At 42.1% G+C, this 27,763-nt stretch overlaps 2 protein-coding genes across 7 annotated transcripts in view; both read right to left on the reverse strand.

Annotated features, from left to right (window-relative positions):
- The window catches only part of CCDC141 (coiled-coil domain containing 141), a 252,786-nt gene that overhangs the window by 144,415 nt on the left and 80,608 nt on the right, over positions 1–27,763 (reverse strand). For all 6 annotated transcript variants that reach the window (XM_045295115.1, XM_045295113.1, XM_045295114.1 and 3 more), the window contains exons 5-6: positions 22,956–23,209; positions 8,578–8,694 (exon numbers count right to left, since the gene is read on the reverse strand). In XM_045295115.1, the coding sequence (XP_045151050.1) occupies positions 8,578–8,694; positions 22,956–23,209 (371 nt within the window). The remainder of the gene's footprint in view (positions 1–8,577; positions 8,695–22,955; positions 23,210–27,763) is intronic.
- Positions 105–1,474, reverse strand: ADPRH (ADP-ribosylarginine hydrolase). The gene has a single exon (XM_004701463.4). The coding sequence runs from the start codon at positions 1,407–1,409 to the stop codon at positions 321–323; it is 1,089 nt and encodes a 362-aa protein (XP_004701520.1). The 5' UTR covers positions 1,410–1,474; the 3' UTR covers positions 105–320.

Consider the following 27,763-nt stretch of genomic DNA (forward strand, 5'->3'; position numbering starts at 1 on the left):
GAGATTGTAAATATTGAATTTAAAGTATCCAAGGGACTGGTGGTCTTAAAATTCCTTGAATCCAAGGACCTTGAATGCTTACTTTTGAAAAATATTAAAAAAAAAAAAAAAAGGAGTGGGCTGGATTTGGGGAGAATAGGGAGAGATTGTAAATATTGAATTTAAAGTGTCCAAGGGACTTGTGGTCTTAAAATTCCTTGAATCCAAGGACCTTGAATGCTTACTTTTGAAAAATATGAAAAGAAACAGATAAGGGACAACCGTTTCTACACAAAAGGGAAAAAAAAACAAAAACACACCAGTAATGAACACCTATGTCCCTAGAGGGCAGGGACAGCATCTTCATTTGAACCAAGAGAGTATAAAGCCCTGGCTGCTTCTTCCAGCCGGTTTCTGTACTCTAGTTTCTCATAGTTGGAAGGGCTCACTCCTTTAAAACCATGCATGACTCCCCACCAGCAACCAGCAATGGCAGCCGTGGAGTCGCTGTCTCCTCCATGGAAAAAGGCCCGGTGGGCAAGCTCCTTCCAGGAGTCTCCTGCGGCCAGGATGGCATCATAGGCAATCATCGGGGCATCGTGGCCACTGCTTCCACCCCAGCCAGAGTAGCTCATGGAGGTATAGAACTGGTCTCTCTCTTTCACATGGAAATCTTTGGGGAAAGTAGGAGCTGCTTGGCCATCCAAAATCCCTCTAAGTTTTAGATACTTTTCCCATTGGTTTTGGAAGTAGGACCAGTTTTGAAGATTCTCCTCCACAAAGTATCCTGATTGGACAATGTACTTTTTAGCTTCTGGCAGCACTTCCATCAGACCTTTTCCCCATTGCTGGGGTGCTCTGCCATTCACAGCATAGGCTGTAAAAAGAGCAGACACCAGGGCGCCCAGGTAGCCTGTGGGGTGATGGTGGGTCATCCGCCCGCTCTCGATGCTCACTTGGATCAGAGTATCCAGCTGGCTGTGGTGAGGGAACCTGAGACCGATGCACATGGCACGCATGGCAGCGCCACAGCCCCCCTCGTGGTTGTTGAAGGGAATCCTCCAGTCATTGGGCTTGTGTGGCTCTAGCTTCATGGCATTCTGCATCGAGGCACCACCAGGTGCTCGGCCATTCATGTCTTCCATGCAGTCTTGGTAATGCTTAGCAAGGAGAGAATACAGTCTCGCCACGTCCCCGGCTCTCCCAGTTTCTATGAGGGCTTCCGCTGTGGCCAGGTGCATCACTGTGTCATCGCTGACTCTCCACCTCTCCACATCGATGGCATCCAAGCCACCGCGCTTGGCCAACTGCTGGTGAATCTTCTCCCCATCCCGGAGGAACTCCCACTTTCCATTACAGTACCCTAGCGCATCTCCAGCTGCACTCAGCACCATGGCAGCCACATACTTGTCGCTCAGTCCCCCACACATGGTGGATCTGCGAGGTTGTCTCTGGGGAGAAACTATGACACCTGGTCGCCACTATGGGCCACGGGACGAGGACGAGGCCGCGGGCCACACTGTGTAAGCATGTGAGATGTGTAAGCATCTCAGTGCTGGCAGGGGTCTCCACATGGCTGCTCCAGCACCTAGGGCTGCACCAGGGTAGGTCCATGTGGCTTCTCCCCAGGGATGTCTTGCAGGAAGTGAGCCTTGCCAGCTAAATCAGGGAACTGGCTAAGGCAACTGCACCCTGGACAGACCAACAGAAAGCAAGAGACCCGAGAACTAGAAAGGCAAAGCACACTGAGCCATTTATCCCTCCACCTTTCAATTAACCCCACATGTGTTTATCGGCCAGCTTGGCACAATAAACTAACTTCATGTTCTATTTAAAAATTCTGCAGTTCAATTATTTCAGTACCTTCTGAAAAAGTAACCAAGTGTCTTAACAGATATGCAAGTTGCCGTGTTTTTTATTTTGAATGCATTTCAGTATAAAAGCACAGGCATTTTAAAGTTCATTTAAAAGGAATTTACTAAGCAGGTTAGCAAGCCATGGAGACCAGTTCCCTGCTGTTCCATTTAGCTGTGGGGAACAGGAACACCTGCTTTCTCAGTGTTACCAGATTATTTACATGTGCTCCATGAACGAATCCCCAATTTGAGGATTCTGTGTAGACGCTCCTTGAAGGAAACATTCCCTTCCTCTCATCAGACCCACACCCAAACAAGAGTTCAATATGTAATGCTATTTCCTGTTTAAGGACATGTAAAATTGGATTCCTTCTCCAAGAAGGAATAAGATTGTTTGGGGGACAAAAAACCCCCACAAAATTAAATTAAATTATATGTTACACACAAAAACACTAGGACTTTAGTAGTGGTTTTTACAATGTTTCTTTCCCTTCCATAAGACAAACTTTCAAATGATTTACATTTGTAGGTTTTGGCTGTAAATCCTTATGGAAGCAGACTGCTTCCTCTTTCTCCAAAGAAGTATATTTGAACCACTGGCCATGTGGGTAGCAGCCCAGGGCATAGCCTTGTGCCATGACAGCTCCTTACCATGAGGCTCAAGAAAGTCAAATATTTCCAAGGTTATATACTGAGTAGCACAGGAGAGATCCATATCTAATTTTCTCCTACATAGATATGACCCATTAATAACAGCCTTATAGTCAACTTTTAGGTATTGTATTGTTCCCAGAATACATTCTATTCTGGGTAATGTAGAGAGTAAAGATTTTAAATATATAACTATGAACATTCTCACGTGCCTTCTTCTCTACTCTTGCTCTCCCTCTCTTTAAAATAGAAAACCTGCTAATGCAGGTAGGAAGAGGTTAATGAAGATGAAACTGCCCTCGAAGAGGTACAGTACAGCCAGATGCTCCTTAGAAGCAAAGATAGCAAGACTTCATCTCATCTACTTTGCGTATGTGATCGGGAGGGTCGGTCCCAGGAAAGGCCATCATACTTGGTTCAGTAGAAGGCCAGTGGACAAGAGAAGACCCTCCACAAGATGAAGGTTCCAATAGTAAGTTCAGGCACAGGAATACGGAGGAGGCTGTCACAGAGAGAGGCAGTGTTTCTTCCACTTTACAGAGGGTTACCAGAGTCAGAAGCAAGCCAGACACCTAACAACACGCGTGGCTGAATGCTCTGCTGTCACTGTATTTTTTCTCTTTTTTTAACGAGCGCCTCCCTACATCAGAGCCTCCCTGAAATGATGTAGCCAGTGCTGCCTTTGTAAGCCATCAAAACAAGAGCAAGTTCCATAGATCATAGAACCTTGCTTGGAGAGTCAAAAGGTGGTAGAGTCACAGTGTTGAGGTACACAACTATTGAGAATAAGATAAAGTTGGATGCCATAGACAAGAGAGAGGCCAATTAAGAATTTTCTAGGTGTGCTGTTTTCTCTCCCCATTTGCCTGATCATGACTTATCTTTGTCTTTTCAGGGTAAAAAAAATAGTAGCCATAGTCAAGTCCCAACTAGAGAGGAGAAACAGCACTATGGTAGCACTAAGTGACCAGGTGGAAATATAATGTAAGAAAGGCAAGACATCAGACTGTTTTTACTGTGCCCTTTCCAACTCTTTCGCATGTATGTGAGCTGGGTAAAGAACCAAGGGAAAGATGTCTTGGAACAAAGCAGTGTCCAGGGTACAATCCATGGAAACTCCTCCAAATTATTCCCTCTGTGTGGATGTCTGGGATAGAGGAGCAAACAAGGAAGCACTGTGCCCCAATTGTAACAAAATCAGTTCTCTGTGCTCCAGGGTAACCCTCAACTCACTTGAATACCAGCATTTACATCTTCTATAAATTATTAGTCAAGATTCCTGGTAATCTCAAGGAAGATTAATTCATAGAAGGAAACAGAGCAATTGATGAACATATGTAATACAAGGAACTGCCTACAAGAGAGAAAGCAGAATTAATATGCATGTGGCATACCAACAATTAATATATGAAAAAGTACACTTTAAGATAAAAGGAAGGATATTAGACAGATGGCGTAAGAATGAGCAGTTATGAAAAATAGTCAAGGTGAAGGATTGGGCATGAGAAATGTAATAGTTAAATGAAGAACTCAGCAGGAGAGTTGAATAGCAGGAGTTCAGGAAGAGCAATAATCAATGAACTAGAATTTCAATATCAGGATGGGATGACGAAGAAATGAAAGACAGTGGAAAGTTATGAAGCATAGATGTAGAAGATCAGTATCTACATAACTTTCAAACCTTATATTGTATCTAGAAATTACCATAATGGAGAGCACAAAAAAATCTGTAAAAAAATGCAAACAGGCTTGTGAGAAGGCACACTATGCAATCTATGGCTTAATACAAGTTACGCAAATTTAAAACCCCTAACTCTCTATTTTAGCGAGGAGACTGTATCCTAAAGACACACACTGAACCATTCAGCCACGCCTGTGAGAATGCGAACATGAGGGGAGGATAGAGAATGAAGAGGAAACTGACAAAACCAACTAAGAAAGAGGCCAATCCACAGATGATGAGAAATTAGTTTGTTTAAGTCTACTCTCAGGGCTAAATTTTTTTTTTAAGTTAAAAAAACAAACAAACAAAAAACTCTACAGTCATTGCGTCAATCTTGACGCGCAGAACCCGATAGGACATAATAGAAGTACTATGTTAGTTTCTGAGGCTGTAAATCTTTACAGGAGCGACAGTCTCATCTTTCTTCTGAGGAGCGGCTGGTGGGTTTGAACTGCTGACTTGTTGGTTAGCAGCCCAATGCCTAACCCACAGTGCCACCAGGGATCCTTAAAGATGATAGACAATAGACAGACAGATAAGACCGATAAAAAGAGACTGGTTGCCTAACGTCTCCAGAGAAACTATAGAATATTCCCCTTTTCTGCACCGTTAAGAAGATTTAACACACAGACTTGGAGCCAGCAGGCTTTGGGACCAGGCACTGTGCAGGCCTCGGAAGTACTAGGATGAGCGAGCTATGGGCTGTACGTTCTAGAAAGTTGCTCTTTCTCCTAGCCCCAACTCTATTCCTTTAGCTAGCTCGGAAAAGAAGTTTTTTATAGTGATGCTGCTTTGCATCTAGCAAGTGGAGCTCATATTGTAATTATAGACCATGCCTCCCTTAAAGGATTTGAACACTAGAAACAAAGCCCACATGGCAAAATCACACCAGCCTGTGCAATCATGAGGTGTCGAAGCGATCAGGTATCAGGCATCATCAGAACAAAAAATCATGTCATTATGAATGAGGGGGAGTGGGGAGTGGAGACCCAAAGCCCATCTGTAGGCAATTGGACAACCCCTTATGGAAGGGGCTCAGGGAGGAGAAGAGCCAGTCAGGGTGCAGTGTAGCAACGATGAAACACAACTTTCCTCTAGTTCCTAAGTGCTTCCCCACCTCCCCCATCATGATCCCAATTCTATCTTACAAATCTGGCTAGACCTGAGGGTGTGCACTGGTACAGATAGGAACTGGAAACACAGGAAATCCAGGGCAGATGATCCCTTGAGGATCAGTGGTGATACCGGGAAGGTGGAAGGAAGGTGGGGTGGAAAGGGGAAACAGATTACAAGGATCTACATATAACCTCCTCCCTGGGGGGACGGACAACAGAAAAGTGGGTGAAGGGAGATGTCAGACAGTGCAAAATATAACAAACTAATAATTTATAAATTATCAAAGGTTCATGAGGGAGTGGGAGCAGGGAGGGAGGGGAAAAATGAGCTGATGTCAGGGGCTTAAGTGGAAAGCAAGTGTTTTGAGAATGATGAGGGCAATGAATGTACAAATGTGCTTTACATAATTGATGTATATATGTAATGTGATAAGGGTTGTATGAGCCCCTAATAAAATGATTTTTTTTAAAGTAACAACAACAAAAATTTTAAAAAAAAAGCATTGAGGTCCCCTAGGCCTATCTCCTCCAACTTGGGAATCTTTTGCACTTCCCAATTTGTGAGGTGTAGTTTCCCACAGTGGGTGCAATGGTTACCCACTGTTATCAATTCCTTCCTATGGAGTGACAGTAAGTTTATTGCTTCTGAATACCATTCCCCATAGTCTTCTTGACCATGATAAACATTACTGGGGCTTTAGCTCTTTCTCACAGACACATTGGTATTATTTCTGCTTAGCCTTATTTGGGGATGCCCATCCTCGCTTAACCATGCAAGCACATCCCAACTACCCTATTAAACCCCATCCCTTCTAGAAGTGGTCCTGAATCACAAAACAGAGTCCTACCTCCTCTTCTGCATTTACATCATGGCGTCTCTCTCAACTCATATGATAAAAGTGCCCTTCTTCCTCAATTACCACTTACCTTGCCATTGAATCGTCTCCCAAATTGATGGCAAACCTTTAAAAATATTTTCCCAACAAATTCTGTTTTAGTTTCATCTCCATTTGGTTGATTGAATCTAAATAGTTATTAAGTACTTTGAATATTTCTCAAAATGGTATTAAGATGGGGGCCAGCTCACTGGAAGGAAAAAGCTCACATCAGAAAGAGGGCTTCAGAGAAGAAAGAAAATAGGAATCCCTACCAAAAAAGAACGAAAGAAAAGAAAAGAACAACGGCAAACGAAAGTACAGCGTAATTTCAATCCAAGAGGAAAAACTGCACATAAAAGTAGAATAAATTAAAATGGACCAAAAGGGAAAACAAATGATAGCACGTTAAATTTTAACCTAACTACATCTTTAGCAATGCATTTTTCCACACACTCCGTCTGCAGGCAAGACTTTATACATCCCTGGTCAATGGCCCGAGGGAATTCAATGGAGGCTCAATCTGAGCACGAACTCTGCAAATGGATTTTGGACGTTCACTATTGACCATAGCTTTTAGAAAACTGATGCTCAGAATCTGAAGCCCCCTAGCACTATTAAGAATGTTCTTCCTTACTCCTGTTCTGTCTGAAACTTGTATATAATAAAGGAAAGAACAGCTTTAGGTTTCTCTGTTTATGCACATTAGAGGTTCAAATGTGCATTGTAAATGACGGTTTAGACTACGCCCTCCTAGAGCCAATAGACAATCTCATGCTGAAAGGAGAAAAGACTGAGGTTTCCAGGATTTATTTTATTTGACCTGCCATCAGCACTCGTGGACGCAGCCTTCAGGAAATCAAACTACACATTGCCTTAGGCTAACCTGCTGCACAAGACCCGCTGCTTAAGGTGTTCAAGAGAAAAGATGTCACTTTGAGGACTCCATTGTGCCTGACCCAGCCATGGTCTTTCCCCACCTCATTTGCATGTCAAAGCTGGAAGAAGATGGATGAGGACGAAGGGAAGAATCGGTGTGTTTGAAATACAGGACTGGTGACCAATATTGAGAGTTTTGGGGACTATCAGATTATAAAACCAAATCTGCCTCAAAGGAAATACAGCTAGGGTGCTCCTTACCAGCAAGGATGGCAAGATGTCATTTCATGTCCTTTGGACATATCATGGGAAAGGACCTCATGCTTGATAGAGGGTCAGCAAGAAAGAGGAAGGCACTCAACGAGATGGATTGACCAGTGGCTAAAACGGTGGGCTCCCACACAACAAGGACTGTGAGGGTGGCCTGGGACCAGACAGGGAGACTGGTGGGAGTTTCTGATCCCCAGACCTCCAGAACAGTCAGATAAGAACATTTTTTATTTAAAAGATCATTTTATTGGGGGCTCATACAGCTCTTAAAACAATTCATACATCAATTGAATTAAGCATGTTTGTACGTAGGTTGCCATCACTATTTTCTAAACATTTACTTTCTATTGAGCCCTTGGAATCAGCTCCTCTTTTTTCCCTCCCTCCCCCACCCCTTGATAAATTATTATTATTTTCATATCTTACACTACAGCTGTCTCCCTTCCCCCATGGTTTCTGTTGTTTGTCCCCCTGGGGTGGGGGTGGTGCTATGTCCATCATTGCAATGGGTACCCCCCTTCCTCCCCTCCTCTCCCCACCTTCTGCCTACACTCCTGGTATCACTACTCCCATTCCTGTTCCTGGATTCCATGTGTCGTGAGCTCTTATCTCTTTTCTGTACCTGTGCTCATGCTCCAGTCTAGCCTGCAATGAAGATAAGAAATTTGTATTGTTTCAGGTCACTACATGTGCGGCAATTTGTCATATCATCATCAGAGAGTCGATGCAAACTCATAGCGACCCTGTCGCATAGGGTTGCCCCTGTGGTTTCCCCAGATTGTAATTCTGTGGGACAGAGGACATGGGCAATGTAATCATCCACTATCCCTGGGGGAGGTTGGGGCTGGAAGCCAGGGTGCCTAGTGGCCGCCATGCCCTAGCTAGCACCTGATCAAGTGGCAGGCGAAGGCTCCCCTAGCCGAGGACCTTGCTGGGACCAGGTGGCATGGCAAGCATGAAAGGCTAGCAGGGAACTCCAAGAGAAAACCGCCCTTTCGTGTACAATATTTAAAGACTCAGAAACCCACAGGGTCAGCTCCACCCTGTCCTGCAGGTTCACTATGAACCGGATTTGATTCCATGGTGGTGGTATTAACTAAAACTATCAGAAACTTTTCCATGCAAATCGTGGATGGATTTCGGTTGTCCTCTAAATTACCCATAAAAGAACATGTGAGGGAATTCCTGTAACTGGAGGGCTTTTTAATGAATTGAAATGCGCCTCTTACCTTTGCTTTGATCATCAATTCCTCATGCTTATGAATTAGCTCCTCATTGTCCGACAGTGATGAACCCAGATGATGTTCTTTCAAGTCTTTGATTGTCTTCTGAAACCAACAAGTCACCTGGGTAAGAATCGACAGAGCAAGATAACATTTCAAATGAGCCAAAAGGTGAGTGAAAACTCAGAAATCGCTCCTCAACCTTTCAAAATGTAAGCTACTTACATTCCTGCAAGGGATTAAAAAATATATACAAATTATACAAGATGAGTCCAAAAGTAATGCTATAACTTTATTAAACAAAAATATCAAAAGGTGCCACTCTTGTCTCTCAATAGAGCTTCCGTTTTCCAAGGTGGTGTTTCCATCTCTCGAGCCCTTCCCTGACGAAATCTGTACTCCTGATTTACATCACATCCAAATGGCAGTTTGGGCATGCACAAGTCACATTCCTTTTCAATGTTCTCTGTGTTTCAGGGTCAAAAGGAAACCCAAGGGGCATGATGAGGGCATTAAGTTGTATGGGTAAGGCCCCCAACTCTTCGAGGATAACCCTTACTACTCTTGACTGATGAGCAGGTGGTTTGTCATGATGGGAAATTTGCCATTCACAACTCTTCTGGCCTTTTTTTCACCAATGAAGTTCTTGATTTTGTTTCTTTTAAAAAATCTATGATATTAATTTTTATTTAAGATTTTTTACATAAATTGATTTGAATTGGAGAATAATCCATCATAGTTTGATGAGAATAAGACAAAAATAATTGAATTGGTGCAACTGAATAACATTGAATAATTCTCTTAATAAGCCTCTTGGATAAGGTGACCAGATGTCCCTCTTTTGGCGGGACAGTCCGGATTTTTAACAATTTTTCCCGTGTCCTGCGGCATTTTTAAAAAGTCCCAATTATTGGAAAGAATGCACAACAAGCTAGGGTATATGGTTTTCGGCTGCCATGTGGCTATTTTGCCAGGATATGAGTTTTATCAATGGTGTCCCACTTTTGTCCCGCTTTACCAATGTTAAAATCTGGTCACCTTACAGTCTTGGATGGTTTTGCATCCTTTGAGAAAGTCTACCAAGATTGTCCCTTTGGCATCCCAAAGCATAGTTACCATAACCTCCTAACATGGCCTCTCTGTTTTTAATTTAACTGGGCCAGCACATCTCCTCAGAAGCCAGTCATTTGATTGGGCCTTGCTTTCTGAATGCTATTGGTAAATACAAGACTGAGCTCTTTGAGCTCAGCTGATCTTTGCTCCATGCGTGTGGCGCCCATTGACCCCAAAGCTTGATGAGGCCTAGATGTGTGTTTAACATTGAATGTGCCAAACCATGTGAGGTTCCAACTTGCGTGGGTATCATAGCAATGGTAGTTCTAGGGTTTCCTCCAATCAGCTTCTTGGACTTCAGTCGCAGTGTCTTCATTCACCGAGGATGGTGGTCTTCCCTCTCATGCCTCATCTCTGACGTCTTCCCAACCTTCCTTAAAATGCGTGATCCATTTAAAATCTGTTTCATATGCAACAGTATGTCTGTAAATTTCTTGCAAAGCTTCAATGATTTGCAAAGATATCTATTTGAGTTACATTAAAAATTTTATATTAGCCCTGAGCACAAAATGTGTCATTTTCTTGAAGGCCTCCTAAGGAAACTATGTGCATTACCAAGGGGACTTGTTTATTACGGTCCACTGATGGCAGACATGCATTTAAATATACTTTGTTTGCAATAAACTGGTACATGAGCTAGAAACCTAGATGCCATACTTTTTAGTTACTCTTGTATACACTCATACCATATACTAAATTAGCATATGATCAGGTTTTAATTTTTCTTCATGTAAACCTCTATGTACTTAAGGAAAAAATGATAATCTCAGGGAAGTATGAAAACTATTTGTCAGTTGAGCACATAACATGAAGAACATAAGTTAAAAATCTCCTAACAAGAAGAACAATAATTCATGCACTATTTTAGAGCACAAGTCTTTGCTGGGTAACAATATGAATCTGAATGTAGTTACATAGATTCTTAGGATGGTATTAAACAGCATATGTAGAATTTCATCTTATGCTATAAAAACAGGGTGTAAAAATATTTAGTTTGCTGCAGGTTCTGGAAATCTGTGTTCAGAAAATAAATGGAAAAGTCATTAAAATTCCATTGACATCATAAATGGCACAGGGTGGAACTCACATTGATTTACAATATGTATTAGACACAATGTTAAAACAACAAACAGCAAAGAACTGTGCACTTTTAACGATTGCCCAGTGTGACTTGGAGAGATGACATGGCCCTTTGAATAAAGATTCTTTACCCCGGTTGAAGAAAGGAGTCCTGAAGTGTGACTTTGGATCCCTGAAACAACATTATCCTCCGGGCACATCATAGCTACTGTTTCTTAAGAACCTACCACAAACTAGGCAGTTTGTTCATGGCTTTTCAGACATTGTCATGGGTTGAATATTGTTTTCACTTTCCCTTCTTCTCCTCCCTCCCAGCCCCCACAAAAAGTTCAAGCCTTAATCCCTGGTACCTGTGACTGAGCCCTTAGGGAAACATGCGACAGAAGGTCATATAAGGGTAGGGAGGGTCCTAATCCAACATGATGAGTGTCCTCATAAAAAGAACAGAAGAGACACATAGTCAGAGACACGAGAAGACAGCCAAGCGAAGACGAGGACGGAAATTGGAGTTAGGGTACCACAAGATAGGGCACATCTGGGGCTACTGGAAGCCTGAAGAAGGAGCGAAGGCTCTTCCCTAGAGTCTCCAGCAAGAGCACAGTTTGGCCAACACCCTGAATCCAGACACGTGGCCTCTAGAACTGTGAGAGACTAAATCTCTCTTTCAAAACACCCCATATTGGGGATTTTGTTAGGAAACTAACTCACTTAATTTTTGCTTTGTATGTTTTTGTCTGTATATGAAATCCAGGATAGGTAAATCTACAGAGATAGTAACTGGATTAATAATTACTAGGGACATGGCAGGAGAGGTTGTGGGGAAGTAAGGGCTAACAACAGTAACCACAAGAAAGAAGAAAACATTCTAAAACTGATTGTGGTGATGATTGATAACTTGTTAATATGACTGAACTACTGAATTGCATGATGTGAATTATATGCCAATAAAAAATTAAAAACTCACTGCTATCAAATCAATTCCAATGCATGAAGATCCTATAGGACCGAATAGAACTGCCCATCTTGGGTTTGTGAGGCTGTAAATCTTGGCAGGAGCAGTCAGCCTCGTCTTTCTCCTGTGGAGCACCTGTTGGTTCGCATTGCTCACCTTACAGTTAGCGGCTTAATGCCCACAGGGCTCCTCGGGAAATTCATATAGTCAAGCATCTATATTTCAACAACTCACTGGGAGAGGTTAACACGGCTTTGCCAGGGCCACATAGTAAAGGATAAAGAAAAGATTTGTCTTAAAATCTACAAGATTCCCAGGCTCATGCTCTTTCCTTTGAGCCCTACCACCATGCGTGGGTTACCTAGAGCCCCACAGCCCTGTCATTAGCAGGAAATGACATTAAAGCTGGAAGATGGAACCTGGCAGTCCATGAAAAATGGTGGGGATTGACAAGCCTGACACTATGGTTTTCTGCAGCACAAACTGTCTTGTCTGACACAGCCTTGGAATTCTCTAAAATCTTATAAAAAAGCTGACAAATGAGGGAAGCAAGAGGCTAAGGAGAAAGCTACAGTATGCTTGTGGTTCCACACAATAAACGTACGCCACACACAAACACACGCATGCACAATGGCCCTACATAGAAGTCAGAGTCAGGGAATCACTCAGAAGAGGAGGTCCTGTGGCCATCCCGGGGTTGGTATCATACAGACAGGAACAAGGTAAAAAGGTCTGCACCAACTTTGAACATGGACCAGCATGGAATCAAAAGTAAAATATGGAACAAGAGGTTTCCCCAGCTTTCTGCTAATTGGAAGTCTTTGTGAAGCAGTATTTCAGCCCATCGTCACAGCAATGAAAAGCCTAATGAAGATCGTGGGGCAGGTTTCACGTGCAGGGGACCTCCTCCTTTCCTTCAGACTGTTTGGCACTCTGGGGATACTACAAGGATCCTTGAAGGCACAATGCATTACACATTGGGCTGCTAACTGCAATGCCAGTGGTTCAAACCCACCAGCCACTCCACTGGATAAAGACGAGTCTGGCTGCACCAACAAAGGTTTACATTCTCAGAAACCCTCAGGAGCAGTTCTACCCTGTGAACCAGAAGTGACTTGATAGCAGTAGGTTTAGTTGGTTTCCATGTGAATTACTCATAAACATATATCAAGCCAGTCTCTCATCTATTGTAGCATGTTTACGTATTTATATTTCTTTGAAGGCAGCATATGTCCCTGATATCTCAACCAGAAGTAGATTATATAATATGCATTGAATAAAACCCACAGAGGATATTTTTATTATCAAGACAAAGAAAATGTATCTGATAATATAGTTATGTCTTATAAAACAAAACAAAAAGATGCAGTGAGCTCACAGAAAAGCCCAAGTAGCAGAATTACTTAAGGATTTCATCAAAGTAGATAAGGCATATATCAACTTTCATAATTATTATTTTGTTACCTAATGGAAGTGAGTTTTATTCCTTCTTAGCTAAAGTAGGAGGATCCCAGAAATCTCAAGAATACTTTCAATAGTTAATATAGAGCATGAGTGAACAAAAATGGGCACAAACAGGTGTTCACTAATCCCTAAAAACAGGTGAGAAGCCTGAACCCTTAGCTAATCCTATTAAATTTCATGAGTCAAAGACTTGTCATCTCACACATGCCAGCAGTGATGAAAGCTGGGAAGGGTGAATTGTTTGGGTTTTTAAGGTATCTACTGACCTCATCACCTAGATTTGGCAAATACGATTTCATTCTCCAATGGACGCTATTCCTGTAAGGGAATATACATCCATATTCTGTGGTGATAACCATTATATCCTAGTCACACACATGCCTGTTAGAGCACACTACTGCTCTAGAGCTGGATACTTTTATTACCAGATACACCCTGGAAAGAAATACAAAAACAAGTTGGCATAAAACTCAGGAGTAAGCAGATCATGGTGAGGGTGTTACATCTCATCGTGAGGCACACACATAAGGGTAGTCTCCAAGATCAGATATACGGTGGGCGCTGTGAGATGCACACAGAATGGGTTCTCAGTCCCTCTGATGCTAAAGTAAGATGCCCTAAATAACTGAGAGCCTATCAGCCGTAATACTCTGCCAGGCTGTACATCAGTCATTTTGGCCAGCAAGCAGCTCTGCAGACAGCTGCATGGATATTCCAAGTGTACTTTTTATAAGTTTTTAAATGATATCAGCTGTTTTCCATAGTCTAAGTGGTAGACACAGTAAATGGTGCATCATGGCATTTCTGTAGAACACGGTCGTTTCAATCAAAAGGATGGAAACAAGAGTCAAATGTGGGAGGACATGAGAAGGAAGGAAAAACACAAAGCATTCTGAGGATCTGCTGGAAATCAGTTCCGGGCGATGATGGAGTAAGAGGAGGCGAGATCGAGTTTCCTCTCGACCCACTTCCTACCACTCAGTTTCACTGGAGGGATGTGGTTAGGGTCACCCTAGGCAGTTTTTAAATTGCTTTTCAGACATTGTCGTGGGTTGAATTTTGTTTTCACATGAAATGACTTTCTCGGTAGGGAATATTTAAGAGAGAACTAAGGCAGAGAAGCGGGGACAGATCTGTTGTGTGTGGTAGTGGTGGATCGGGGGAGTCAGATGCATTGACTCAAGATTAAAAGAAGATGGTGAAAAAGATAAGCAAGCAAAGAAGGAAAAAACAAGGATGGTCAGTGAAAACCGAGGACAGCATTGGAAGTTAAAGAGGGAAAACTTTTACAAATGATGCGTATCTGTATTGCTCAATATGATAGATATTAACCACATGTGTTTATACCCAAGCCCCCAATCCAAGCCCGGTGCCATCAAACTGATTCTGACTCTCAGTGACCTTATATAGGTTTCAGAGACTTTGGTAAATTTTCATGGGAGCAAGTAGCCTCATCTTTCTTCCTTAGAACACCTGGTGGGTTGGACAGTGAACAGCTGACCTCCCGGTTAGCGGTCTAACACCGCTCTGCCAGCCCTGCCAGGGCACCTTGTGTTTAGCCGTCTCACAGCTCTCTGCCGTCACATCCATTCCACTTTGCAGCAACCTGATAGGACAGGCCAGCCCTGCCTCCGTGGGTTTCTGGGACTGTGCTCTTTACAGGAGTAGAAAGCCTCATCCTTCCCCCACATTTGGCTAAAGAGTACTTGAAATATGCCTAGCCTAGGTTAAAATTTTTGTAAGCATAAAATATATTGATTTCATATTAAAAATGAAAATATTGCATTAAGAATCTTGTCTTGCTTATATATTAAAATAGTAGTTTGCATATGTTGGGAAAAATAAAGTATACAATTACTTTTACATTTTTTAAAAAGATAATTTCATTGGGGGCTCATACAACTCTTATCACAATCCATACATATATCCATTGTGTCAAGCACATTTGTACATTGATTGCCCTCATCATTCTCAAAACATTTGCTTTCTACTTTTACATTTTTATGGGGCTTTTTAATGTGCCTACTATGAAGTTTTAAATTACATATATAATTCACATATTTTATTGTAGAAGACTGCAACCCAAGGTCACTTTGTCAAATGTAGACCTGCAACTGAGTGTTAGTGATGGCCAATTTAACAATAGTGGAGCCAGGAAAATGTTAGATATCAACTGATAAGAATTTATGGACCACTGAGTGAACAGGGAAGGGGAGGAGCCCTGGTGGTGAAGTGGATTATGCTTTGGGCTGCTATTTGCAAGGTCAAGTGTTCAAATCCATCCGCCACTTCAGTCAGGAGAAAGATGAAGCTGTCTGACCCTGTGAAGATGAACAATTCCAGAAACTTTAAGGAGCAATTCTACTCTGTGGTATAGGGTTAGAACCACCTCAATGGTTAGGATTCAGGTTTGCAATAGTTGGGGTGGAGGTCTAGAGAAGAACGAGTAACTGTTTCGAAGAAGTTTATTGGTTGCATGAAGGGGATTGGCATCATAACATTAATAAAAACAGAAGCAACGAGAGTACTTCCCCCATAATATCTCACCTTTTACTTCTCTATTTGGTTAGAAGAGAATTAAGCAGAAGAGACACAGTCAGCAGAAAGACCTCGAAGATGCGATAGAATAAGGCTGATGTAGGCATGTAGCCGAGAGCAGGGTATTTGGAAGGGAGCACCATTGATGCCATTAGCCTTGGGCAAGGTAGAGTGAAGGCCCAGTTTTGGTTGTTGGGTATGTCGTGCCCACCTCAACCACCTGCTTAAGTAAGAGAAGTGAACCAGACCTTCCCACAGGGGTGTCACGTACTATTCCAGGCAAATTAAAATCATTACCTAATGCAAGGTTTACAACCTTTCTATGAGGGGGATACTTGCCTCTTCAACAAACAAAGAAGCTGAGACCAGACAGATGAGGTAAAGGAGGAAGAGGAAAGTCTCCTGGTGAGGGCAGAAATGCCAGGACAGACTGCAACAGACAGGATAATAATAAATGTGTGGACCAGGCCCTTCCAAAGGTGTGCTGGCAGAGAGAGACTGGGAGTGGGCAGAGGTCACAGCAAGGATGGAATGAGAGGTCTTACACGGTATGTGTTCTGAACACAGTCCAATTGAAAATCCTCTCTGGTGGTCAAGGCGAAATCACCAGGGGGCAAGAAGGAGATTCATCCCAAAGAGGGGAATCAGATTGCCATGTCCCGTGATTCTTCACCCCTTACCTCCATCTGTTTGTGTGCAGTTTGTTGTACACTCTTGAGATTAGATCTAACTGAGCTTTGTTTAAAACTATGCTGGGAGAGACCAGCTTGCAATAAGCAATTCAAACCACCTGAACAGAAATGCTTAAGGGAAGATGAAAATCTCCCCAAATTGCTTCCATTTTCTTTTCTGTGTGCAGAACAGTTTTTGTTGAATAACCAACTACTAGTAGAGGCAGAAAAACGGATAAAAGGGAAGAAAGGCATCAGTTAGCAATCTTCTTTTAAACTAAGGGTATTTGGTAGTCTTTCTTCCAATTGCCAAAAATACACAGTATACCCAGCCGTTTTCAATTATAGTTGATGGCCACAGGTGATAGTTCTGATGCCTATGTTGATGGCATATTTTAAAGTATTATAATAATCACTACAGGTTTTTTTTCTTATGCTAAATAAGAAAACCAGTTGTCTTATTTTGTAATGGACAGTCCAGTCAAATGCAGTTAGTTAGACAATAATCAGACTTCAAATCCCCGTGTGCTCCATTAGGTCATAATGAATGTCTGAGGAAGCAATATGAAAGCCAAGGTCACGACCTTGAGAGCAGGGTAGGAAAGGAGGACTCACAAACATGTAGATTGGGTTTCTACTTTTAGACGCATTCTTGGACTAATCTCATGATCAGCCGGCTATATTTTGGACTTAGTTATTATTTCACTTATTTCTGGAGATTCTAAGAGGACAGGGTTCTGTTCACATTTCCCCCCCGAAATTTGGGAGCCCTCGCTGAATAATCCAAGCCAACAAGTATCTCCTAAAAAACCAGCAAATCCCAGTCCTCTGCTGATGCTCTGTAGGAAAGCTACAGTGCAGTATCTGTGGCAAAGTTCACTACTTTGCTAATAGCTTCCCAGATAATCAATCTCTCCTCTGGAATTATGATAGCGTGTGATTAATGATTATGGCTTGGGTTGACATCTAATGTCCCTCCATGTATTTCTGTCTCAAGAAAAACTACAGTATGATTTTGGTTGTCTTTGTTGTGTAAACCTTTTCCCTTTTAGCAGGCACTTTCATGGAAAGAGATACATAAATTGTTGAGCCCTCTACCCATGGGGCACCAAAAAAGAGAAAAACTACAGTAAACATCTTTCCTTCTCTTATTAGCATTGCCCCTAACTCTTACACGTTTGAAGGCAAAAGCTTTACTTCCATCTATTTAGTAGTGGAAGTTGTTTTGTCTAACAGGGTAAAATCTATACGCTGGATGTCTCTGGATCTCAATTTTATCTCTAGCCTGACCTCGGACTCATTAGACAGAATGCATGCAGCAGTGGAATTCTCAAGAAAGGCACAGCACCGACCTCGAATCTTGTACTGTACCTGCCTGCCACGGATAGCTGAGGCGTGGCTTCCTCAGTATCACTTAGGGTCCTGCCCAAATGAATGGAGTCTTTTTTTTCTGGGTGTGTGTGTGACAGAGAGCGAGAGAGAGAGAGAGAGAGAGAGAGAGAGAGAGAGAGAGAGAGAGAAGAGAGGAGAGAGACAGAAAGAAGAGAGAGAGAGAGAGATTGATTCCAGTTATTAAGAATTAGGCCAAAATTTGATATTTCTACCTTATCATTCTGATTCTAGGGCATGATACTAATGAGTTTCATATTGAGGTTTTGGCCTTTGCTAAGGATTGTTATGGGGGGGAGGGGATTGGGGATGTATAAACAAGGTATATAACTGCTAAATTTTGTAGGCTATTTTAATCTTTTCAAAATATGGTGTTAATTTAACTTTCTTAGGGAAATGCGCCCCTATAGAAAAATTTAATTGGAGACGATGGGGAGGAAAGAAGGTGGAGAGTAAGACGCCTGTGAGGGTGGAGGGGGCATGGAAAGAAAGAGAACATCAGCACAGGAGACAAGGAAGGAAAAAATTTAAGTGGGATGGGAGGAGCTGCCCGGGCAGCCCTGGGGGCTTGGCTGCTCAAACCCCAACCCACTGCGCCCAGGTCCACAGCAACTGCAGCGTTGTCATGCACTGGGCGGGCATGAGACCAGGGAGTGGATGCAGTTGGCACAGGGAGAACTTACGTAGCCTTGTCCAGAGAGCACACACGTCAGGTAGCTTTGGCGACAGCCCTAGTACTTGTGAGAATGTAACTTAGTCATGCTGTGTGTGCCTAATCCCCTTAACGCATTTGGAAACGTAAATATAAATAGGAGTGCCTAATTAAAATGTTCTTAAGCCTTAGTTCAGCTGAACAGTGGCACACTACCTAGATTTAATGGCAAGGTAATCAACTCTGAGAAGCCTGTTGGTGCCATGGTTATGATGCTCAGCTGCTAACCCAAAGGTCAGCAGTTCAAACTCACCAGTTGCTCCAGGAGAGAACGGTTTGCCCAGCTGCCTCTGTGGCGATTACTGCCCTGGAAACCCCATGGGGCAGTTCTCGTCTTTCCTGTAGGGTCACTGCGAGTCAGAATTGACTCCGCCTCAGAAACGGGTTGTTGGATTTGCTGGTTTTGTTTGTTTGTTTGTCGTGAACAGGAGTAAGTGTACATATGCTAAAGAAATAGAGTGGAGAAAGTGAGGGAGATGGTTTTTATTTTTACTTTCTCCTTCAAATAACTTTTGAGTAAAGTAGGCTGAATACCCAGTTAGAAAATAGCATTTGTCTCCCCTTCCATCATAGCGACCTTTTAGAAAGCTTCGGAGACCCAGGGATTCAGAGAACTGAGGTGTCAGCCGGCCAATCAGTGGGATTAACCAGTGCAGCTCAGAAAGGGACCACCCAGGTCTGTAACGAAGCGGTGAGCATCTGGGCAGTTTCTGAGCACCTACCTCTGCCAGGTGCAGGATGGGACAGTGTTCCCTGTGTTGTACATTGGGTCACAAGGACAGCATCTACCACCACCACCTGCCACGTTGTTCCCTATGCATGTTTACATACACAATCGACTTTGTTTTTACAACAACATATAGAGACTCCTATCTTCCTTGTTTATACAAAACTGAGACACCGATGCCTTGTAAATTGTCACAGACGTAGGAAATGGAGAAGCTGGCATTGAAAGGCGTGCTGTCTGTTCCCACAGTCCCTGGGCTGCCTTACTTCTTTCTATGTGCAGTGATCTTAAAAGCCATGGGGGTTGCATTCTAATAAGCAAAGGTTCCCAGAGCTTACAAAAACATGCAGCAATCACCGTAAGAAACTGCATTGATGCTGGCGTGCGTTACTGTGAACTAGAGGCAGCCCATCACAGACATGGAATTCTGTGAGGACTTTTAAATAAGATGTTGGATATTCATGTATGTTACTGGACTGAACTAACGGGTGCTAGTATCATCAAGATAATCCGGGGTTATGCCTGCTGGTGTTTAAACCCTTATGTGTTCTAGTCACCAGGCTCTTCATCTGTATCTGCTAACTTATTTAGGCCATTCAATCATTTGAAACCCTGTGTAGACAATGGCATCATATGAGAGAGAACATTAAAAGAATAAATGAATAAAAGAGAATACAGTTTGATGGTTGCTCACCAGTCTTCCCCCTAGAGATCTGCAACCTTTGTGTGATTTGGCTAGTCATAAGAAATCGTCTGTCCTCTTGTCTTATTTAATTCTCTACGGCGTCCTTGACACTGTCTTGTACAAAGAAACCATGAATAACTTAGTTTTAATTTATTTGTTTGTCTCACTTATGCTTGATTGGCGCAATTGAGAACAATTACATTCATAAATCTTCTTGCCAAGATAATTAATTATGCACGAAATACTCCAAGCTGCTTCTGATTTTCATTAATGAAGCAGATTATCTACAAAAGAAAATGCTGCTGTTGTTGAAGAGAAAGGCCAGCCGCTCGTCGTTCGAGGAAAAGCAAGTGCACAGTTTTGCGTCTGGAAAACAATGATTTTTTTTTTAAAGCTAATGTGGTATGTTTACGTCTGTCAGGCTATCTCCTCCCAACAAGACATTCTTGGTTTTTTTAGTATGTGGTTTTCATCTACTTTTCGTTCTTTCTTTTTTCTTGCTAATGCTGTAACTCTTATTTAAGTTGCCAGCATTCTGGTCACTTCTATTCTTTTCTGAGGGAAAATTAGCTGACCTGTTGTCAAGAATGTTAGCCAACAGCTAGGAACTGGAAACACAGGGAATCCAGGACAGATAAACCCCTCAGGACCAGCAGTGAGAGTGGCGATACTGGGAGGGTGGAGGGAAGGTGGGGTCGAAAGGGGGAACTGATTACAAGGATCTACATATAACCTCCTCTCTGGGGGATGGACAACAGAAAAGTGGATGAAGAGAGATGTCGGACAGTGTAAGACATGACAAAATAATAATAATTTATAAATTATCAAGGGTCCACGAGGGAGTGGGGAGGGAAGGGAAAAAATGAGGAGCTGCTACCAAGGGCTCAAGTAGAAAGCAAATGTTTTGAGGATGATGATGGCAACAAATGTACAAATGTGCTTGACACACTGGATGGGTGTATGGATTGTGATAAGCATTGAATGAGCCCCCAGTAAAATGACTTAAAAAATAATCAGAAAAATGAAAGAATAAAAGAAAGAACCTATTAAAAAATGTTAGGCCATTAGCACTTAAAAGCCAAGAAGCACTAAGTGCATCTTCAAATCGCCTAAGAGAGAGCATGCATCAGATGTTCAGATAGCCACATGACTGTTCCTCAGTAATCTTGGCTCTAATTCACCACATGATTTTCCTTTTTCTGAAGTGATTAAAATGATGGCCAAAACCAGCATTTTATTAATCCCAAGTCTGAAGGCTCTATGTTCCCTTACAGTAAGGACAGAGCTGACCAAAACTCAATTTTGTTGGTCATGTTTCCACGATGATGAGTAGTTCTTTACCCTCCAATGAAGCATATCTGCTGCATTTCTTTCTCCAGGTTCCATATTGTTCAAGGATCATATCATGCAGTTCATCCAGAAACATGGGAAGATAGAGCAAAGGAACTAGAATGTTGGCAGGTGTTGACTTGGAGGAGAAGGAAGCTAGAGTTCCATAAGAGGGAAAAGAGAAAGTGGTGGTGATGGGGGGGTGCCTAGCATCGAACACTGGGTGATGGTAGTTGATGAGTGATTTTAATTGTTGAATGCAGAGTTGGTGGTCTGCAATGTAAATCCCCCTACCTAATTCGCAATTTCAAAAATCACTTAGAAAATAAAATAACTAATTCCATGAGGTGTTGGTTGGACCTAAGTAGTATCGGCAAGTTCATCTTTTTAGTTGCTGTTCTTATGGAATATTGTATGCTATAAATTATATGTACTAATAAGTCATATTACAAGTATAATAAAATATAAGATGGGGGGAAAAGTCGAACATACAGAAAATACCTCCCTGAATTTTTTACATTTTAAGAGGACTGCTGCTTTCATCACACTAGAACAGTAGTTCTGAACTACTGTGGGGTTATTTTGCTCCTCAAAGGAAATTTGGCAATGCCTGGAGATGGTTTTGTTGTTACAACTGGGGAGGGTGCTATAGTCACCAGTGGGGAAGGAACAGCCCTTCTGCTCACCATTCTACAAGGGCCAGATGAATGTGGCGTTAGAATCCACTGCATGTCAATGAACTTGGATTTTTTGTTTTAAATGTCAGTAGTGCAAAGCTTGAGAAACCTTGCATTATAAGGGATCATCAAAAGACTGATGATAATTCTTACTCTTCCATCTTTAAATAAGAACCTGTTGATCTTGGCTTCCTATTTCTTCCTGGCTCAGAGCGGTAACATAAAAGCACAGATAAAGATCTGTTTCTAGTCCATTTAGACCAGAAAACCTCTCTTACATCACTCACTTCCTTAAAATCCCAACCACCTTATCTGAGTGTGGGGTTGTGACAATGTGAAATATCGCAATAAATATTCCACCTATTTGAATTGAGGACTTAAAAAGAGAGTTCTGCTTATGGTTACATACAAATGATTGGATCAAAGAAATGTACGGCAAGCTTATTGACAATTGAGCAGAATTGTGTCTGTAGGCTGGATACTGAGCTGCAGCAAGCCTGCAAATGTATCAAATCCACACACCCCTCTCCTCCCCCCACAAAAATAATCCCTCTAATCACTGGGCATCTAGTCACATGGGTCAAGGCAATATTTCTTCTTACCAGAGTACTATTCAAAGAGCACTATGTTAGTTTTGAACTTTTAACTGAGGCTAACAGCACTCTAGTAAAATTCGGCATCCTCATTTCTGTCCCACTTTCAAGGAAACTGCAATGAACATTTCAGAATTTCAAAGAAATGGGTCTAATAAGTAGTGACCTGAAATGAAGTGAGAAAAGAGTGTCTAACAATAGAATACAATTCCTTTCAAAACTACCCACTGCTGTCCTCCCATTTGTAAAATCAATAAATAATCAGAAGGGATAAATCTTGTTTGGCTATTACTCACTTGGACAAACGACATGGTATTCTGGACCAAAGGTTTGGAACCAGACCAGCGATTTGACCACAACTGCTTGAGCAGCCGCTCCAGAGAATAGCTAATCCGCAAAATGACCGAGCATCATTTGTTGAGGCAGGGACTTCACCAATAGCTCCATGGCTTACCTGATTTTCCTGCTGGTCCCACTGACAAATCTGCATAACCTGCTCCAATTCCTGCCTCTGTTGCTTCAGGTACTTGTCTAGTTGCCTTCTCCTGTCTTGAAGAAGCTCAAGAAGGCTGTCGATCTTCATGCAACTGCTATGAGCTCCCTGGATCAACTCAGGATTCACATTAGGACCATCGCATTTGAATTTATCTATGAACTCCGTGAGCTGTTGACTTTTGTTTAGAAGGGCTAGAGATCGCTCTAACAGTTCTGAAAAAAAAAGAAAAGTGGTATAAGCAAGTTTTGCATAGTAAAATTCAGAGTATTCCTGTAGCGAATGTACACTGTATATGAATTATAAATCATACGGCAACAAATTTCAAAGTGGCATAGTAGCTCTGTGTTTGGCTGCTAACTGAGAGGTGGGCAGGTCATGCCCATCAGCCACTCTGCTAGAGAAGATGTGGCAGTCTGTGTCCACCGTGATTGCCAGCCTTAGAAACCCTGCCACTCACTGCCATCCAGTCAGTTCTCACTTAGAGGCCCTACAGGGGCACGGCCCTGGGGTTTCCAAGACCGGAACTGCCTACAGGAGTAGCATGTCTCCTCTTTCTCCCCTCGAGCAGCTAGCTGGGCATGAGCAGCTAGGTGGTTGTGAACACTGAAACTTGAAACGACCAGCCCAATACAGAGCCACTCCGCCACCTTATAGAGCAGTTAGAATCTATCCTATAGGGTTACTGAGTCCTATAGAATCCTATAGCGTCACTATGAGTCTGAACTGACTCAACAGCAACAGGTTTGGATTTTCGATGCTAAACATAAACTGACTGCAATACTTGAAAGAAACAACTGGTCAAATTTACTCAGCCTCACTCTTGATGTAGAATCAAATCTTCCTATTTCATATTCTTACAACAAAATGTTTGTCCCATTCACAATTCTTATGACAGTCACAGTTTTCCATTGGTATGTGAGACTATTTGATTCCTGTCTGGCTTTGCCACTAGGCTTGCATGCAATATGAAGACAGGACCCATGACTTGTCTTCAGCAGTTGGCACAGCGCTGGCACGAGGGAGATGCTCTGGAATTTGGGTAGAATGCTTACGTGAGATAGACTGTATTAAAAACAACATAAGCAAGAAAATTACAAATTCAGGAGTTCGGCAGTCCTCAACGATGGAATAAAGAAAAGTTGAGACTATTGGGGGACTTTGTAGTGGTTAAGTGATAGAAAGAGAAGCCAAGTTACCAGGCCGAGGAAAGGGAAGATATTTATAAAGTTAATGAGAAACCACACTTCAGGGCACATTTGTTGGGAAAAGAAAAGAAAATGATAGATGAGTATCTCTGGCGAATATGCTCTTTCGTTGTAGGAGAGGGAAAACTGTAAGGAACAGCCGAAGAATAAATCCCTTACCTAGAATCACACTAATCAAAATGAACTGAACAAGTCGAAAAGCCATCATTTGATCAGTAGTTGCATTCTTGCCACTAGACTGTGATACTTTCACATTTTGCAGTCTGCTGTACTGCAATGCTTATGCTGAGGTCAGGGGACCAGTGATGTCTTTTAACTGGTGTTCTTGATTGAAAAGCTAAAAGACTGAATGAGACAATGTACTATAAAGAGACAGTTTGAGATGGGAAGGAAGGAATTTGAAGGAGGGTGTACCACACCATCTAGATCTGGTTGATAAATCATTAGAGCTATCTGCTCTGAGTGAGGAGGTTTTGTTTATGTACACTGGACAATTTGGGAGATAACCTTACAAAGAAGCAACAAAACGATCTTAGATTTGAACCAGGGCAGAAAAATGGCGCAATTTAAATCAGGTAGGAAAAGTCAAGTGAGCATTAACATTCAAGTACATCTCTTCAACAGAGAAATGGAAGCAAACACAAATAACAGGTAAAAGGAGGCTGAAAAAGGCAGGTCTAGAACAAGCTCTGAGAAACCAAAAGAAACGATGGAAGACAGGTTACAAAGGAACTTTTTTGGGAAGTGTACTAATTTGCATAGCCAACAGGGGCAGTTCTGTCCCGTCCTGTAGAGTTTGTTAGGAGTCAGAATCTACCACGGCAGTGAATTTGGTGTTTTTTGGAGGGTAGGAATCGGTGTGACCTTTGTGCAGATTGATGCTGGATTCTTTGCATCGAGGAGCTTGTGTTGATAGTGTGGACTATTACACACACATGGGTATATGAGCAGCGTTTTCTCCTGATACTTTCCCCCTTCCTATGAGGTATTATACACTTGATTTTTTAAAACTTTTTTTTGTGAGTGGGTAAAGGTTTATACAGCAAATCAGTTTCCCAATCACAAAGGTATGTGCATTCGCAGCTCCCCGATTGTTGTAATGTGCCCCAGGGGGTGGTATCGCCCACCGTGGGAAACACTGCACGGTCTAGGAGTGATGTAGCTTCCCTTCCCTTGCACTCTTGGTAACTACAAAAAATACGTTTGGGGCATGAAAACCTTCCATGATCTACAGTATGTGTCTTTTTGTGACTTCACTCATCACCAGGCCTCCCAGGTGTACTCCGTGTCTGACGGATTTCTCAGAGGCATCATCACTCCTAATCATGTAAGGTAGTCCACTGTGTCCGTGTGTCAGCCCTTGCCATCCACTCTGGTACTGGCCATCGAGGTGGTTTCCCTTGTTTCTTTGACTACTGATAGTAGTGCTGCCACGAACCAGGGCATCCTTATGTCTCAGTGTCACCATCCAGTGTGTAGATTCATGCCACATCTCCAGGAGAGACACTTAGGAGCAGGATTTCTGGATCACATGGTATTTCCATTGCTAACATTTTATTGAGAATCGTTGAAGGTTTAGAGAGCACATCATCAGTTTAGGATGCATACACATTCTGTTTCATCTCATTCATAACATCACCCATCTTGCCTCCTCCTTCTCTTTCCTGTCTCCATTCCTCCTTTTTTCCGAACCTTTCTGAACTTTGTCCTCAAGTAAAAGCTGCCTCCTTGATCCCGAATGGTTGATTCTTGTAAGGTGTGCACACCTCACGAATGTGACTGTTCCACGAACGGATCTGTCTACTGTTTGGCAGAAAGTTGTATCACTGGGTGAAGAGGAGCCGTACTGTTTTCCATAGTGGTAGAACCATTTGACAATTCCAACAGTGATGAGTGAAAATTCCAGTCTCGTGAATGATGGGGGGAGTGCGGAGTGGAGATCCAAAGCCCATTAGTAGGCCACTGGAGATCCCCTTGCAGAGGGGTCTCGGGGAGGAGATGAGCCAGGCAGGGTGCGATGTAACAATGATGAGAAATACAACTTTCCTCTAGTTCCTAAAGGTTTCCTCCCCGCTCCCACTACCATGACTCGAATTCGATCTTGCAAGTCTGGCTAGACCAGAGGAGGTACACTGGTACAGATAGGAACTGAAAATACAGGGAATCCAGGACGGATGAGCCCTATAGGGCCAGTGGTGTGAGTGGCAAAACAGGGAGGGTAAAGGGAGAATGGGTAGGAAAGAGGGAACTGATTACATGGAACTGTGTGTGACCTCCTCCCTGGGGGACAGACAACCGAAAAGTGGATGAAGGGAGACGTCAGACAGGGCAAGATATGACAAAATACCCATTTATAAACTATCAAGGGCTCATGCGGGAGGGGGGAGCGGGGAGGGAGGGGAAAAATGAGGACCTAATGTCGGGGGTTTAAATGGAGAGAAAATGTTTTGAGAAACGATGTACAAATGCGCTTTACACAATTGATGTGTGTATGGATTGGGATAACAGTTGTATGAGCCCCTAATAAAATGTTAAAAAAAAAAAAAAAAGAAAAAGAAAATTCCAGTCTCTCTGTACCCTCACCAGCATTTGGGACTTTCTATTTTTTTTTAACTTGCTATTAATTCTGGTGTGAAATTATATCTCATTCTTATTTTGATATACATCTCTCTAATGGCTAATGATCATAAGTATTTCCTTATGTTTTTGTTGGCCACTTGCCTGTCTCCTTTTGTCAAGTGTCTGTTCATGCCCTCCGCCCATTTTGATTGAATTATTTGTTTTTTGTTGTTGTTGTGATGCTGCAATTTCTTATAAATTTAGAAGTTAATAACTTGTCCAATATGTTATTGCCAATTTTGTTCCAGTTTATTTTTATTTTCCAGGTTCTCTTTTTCTTACAGTAATAAAATCTTTTTAAAAAATTTAATTCAATTAAAAAAATCATTTTATTGGGGGCTCTTGAAGCTCTTGTAACATTCCATACATCAACTGCATCAAGCATACTTGTACATATGTTGCCATCATCATTTCCAAAACATCTTAGCCCTTGGTATAAGCTCCTCCCCCCAACCCCCACCCATCTTCATGAACCCTTGATCAATAGCATATTATTATTGTACTGAGTATATTATTATTATTGTACTGAAATCTTTTGATAGGAATAAATGTCTAATTTGGGGGTCTGAAGGATCTGATTTGTCTTCTACTCTTTTCAGGCTTTTAGTTATGTTTGATGGAATATTTATGCTGCATATTAGGATGGCTAGGTTTGTCCCTAATTTTTCTTTTATGGTACTTACAGTTTAACTTTTACATTTAGGTCTTTCATCCAACTTGAGTTTGTTTTTTGTTATCATGTGAAACATAGATCCTGTCTCATTTTTCTGCAAATAGATATCCCATTTTGTTAGCATCATTTGTTAAGTAGATAGCATCATCCCCATTTAATGACTGTCAGTACTTTGTAAAAGATCAGCTCTCCGAAGATGGGTGTATTTATTTCTGGGTTCTCAATTCTGTTCCATTGTACAGGCTGTTTTCTTTTTTTTTTTTTTTTTT

The sequence above is a fragment of the Echinops telfairi genome, unplaced genomic scaffold (genome assembly GCF_000313985.2).
Source record: "Echinops telfairi isolate 266 unplaced genomic scaffold, ASM31398v2 ScPeMD7_3;HRSCAF=10, whole genome shotgun sequence".
Classification (NCBI taxonomy): Eukaryota; Metazoa; Chordata; class Mammalia; order Afrosoricida; family Tenrecidae; genus Echinops; species Echinops telfairi.

Excerpts from the sequence above, each read along its gene's own strand:
- ADPRH (XM_004701463.4), bottom strand. The coding sequence starts at position 1,409 with ATGTGTGGGGGACTGAGCGACAAGTATGTGGCTGCCATGGTGCTGAGT.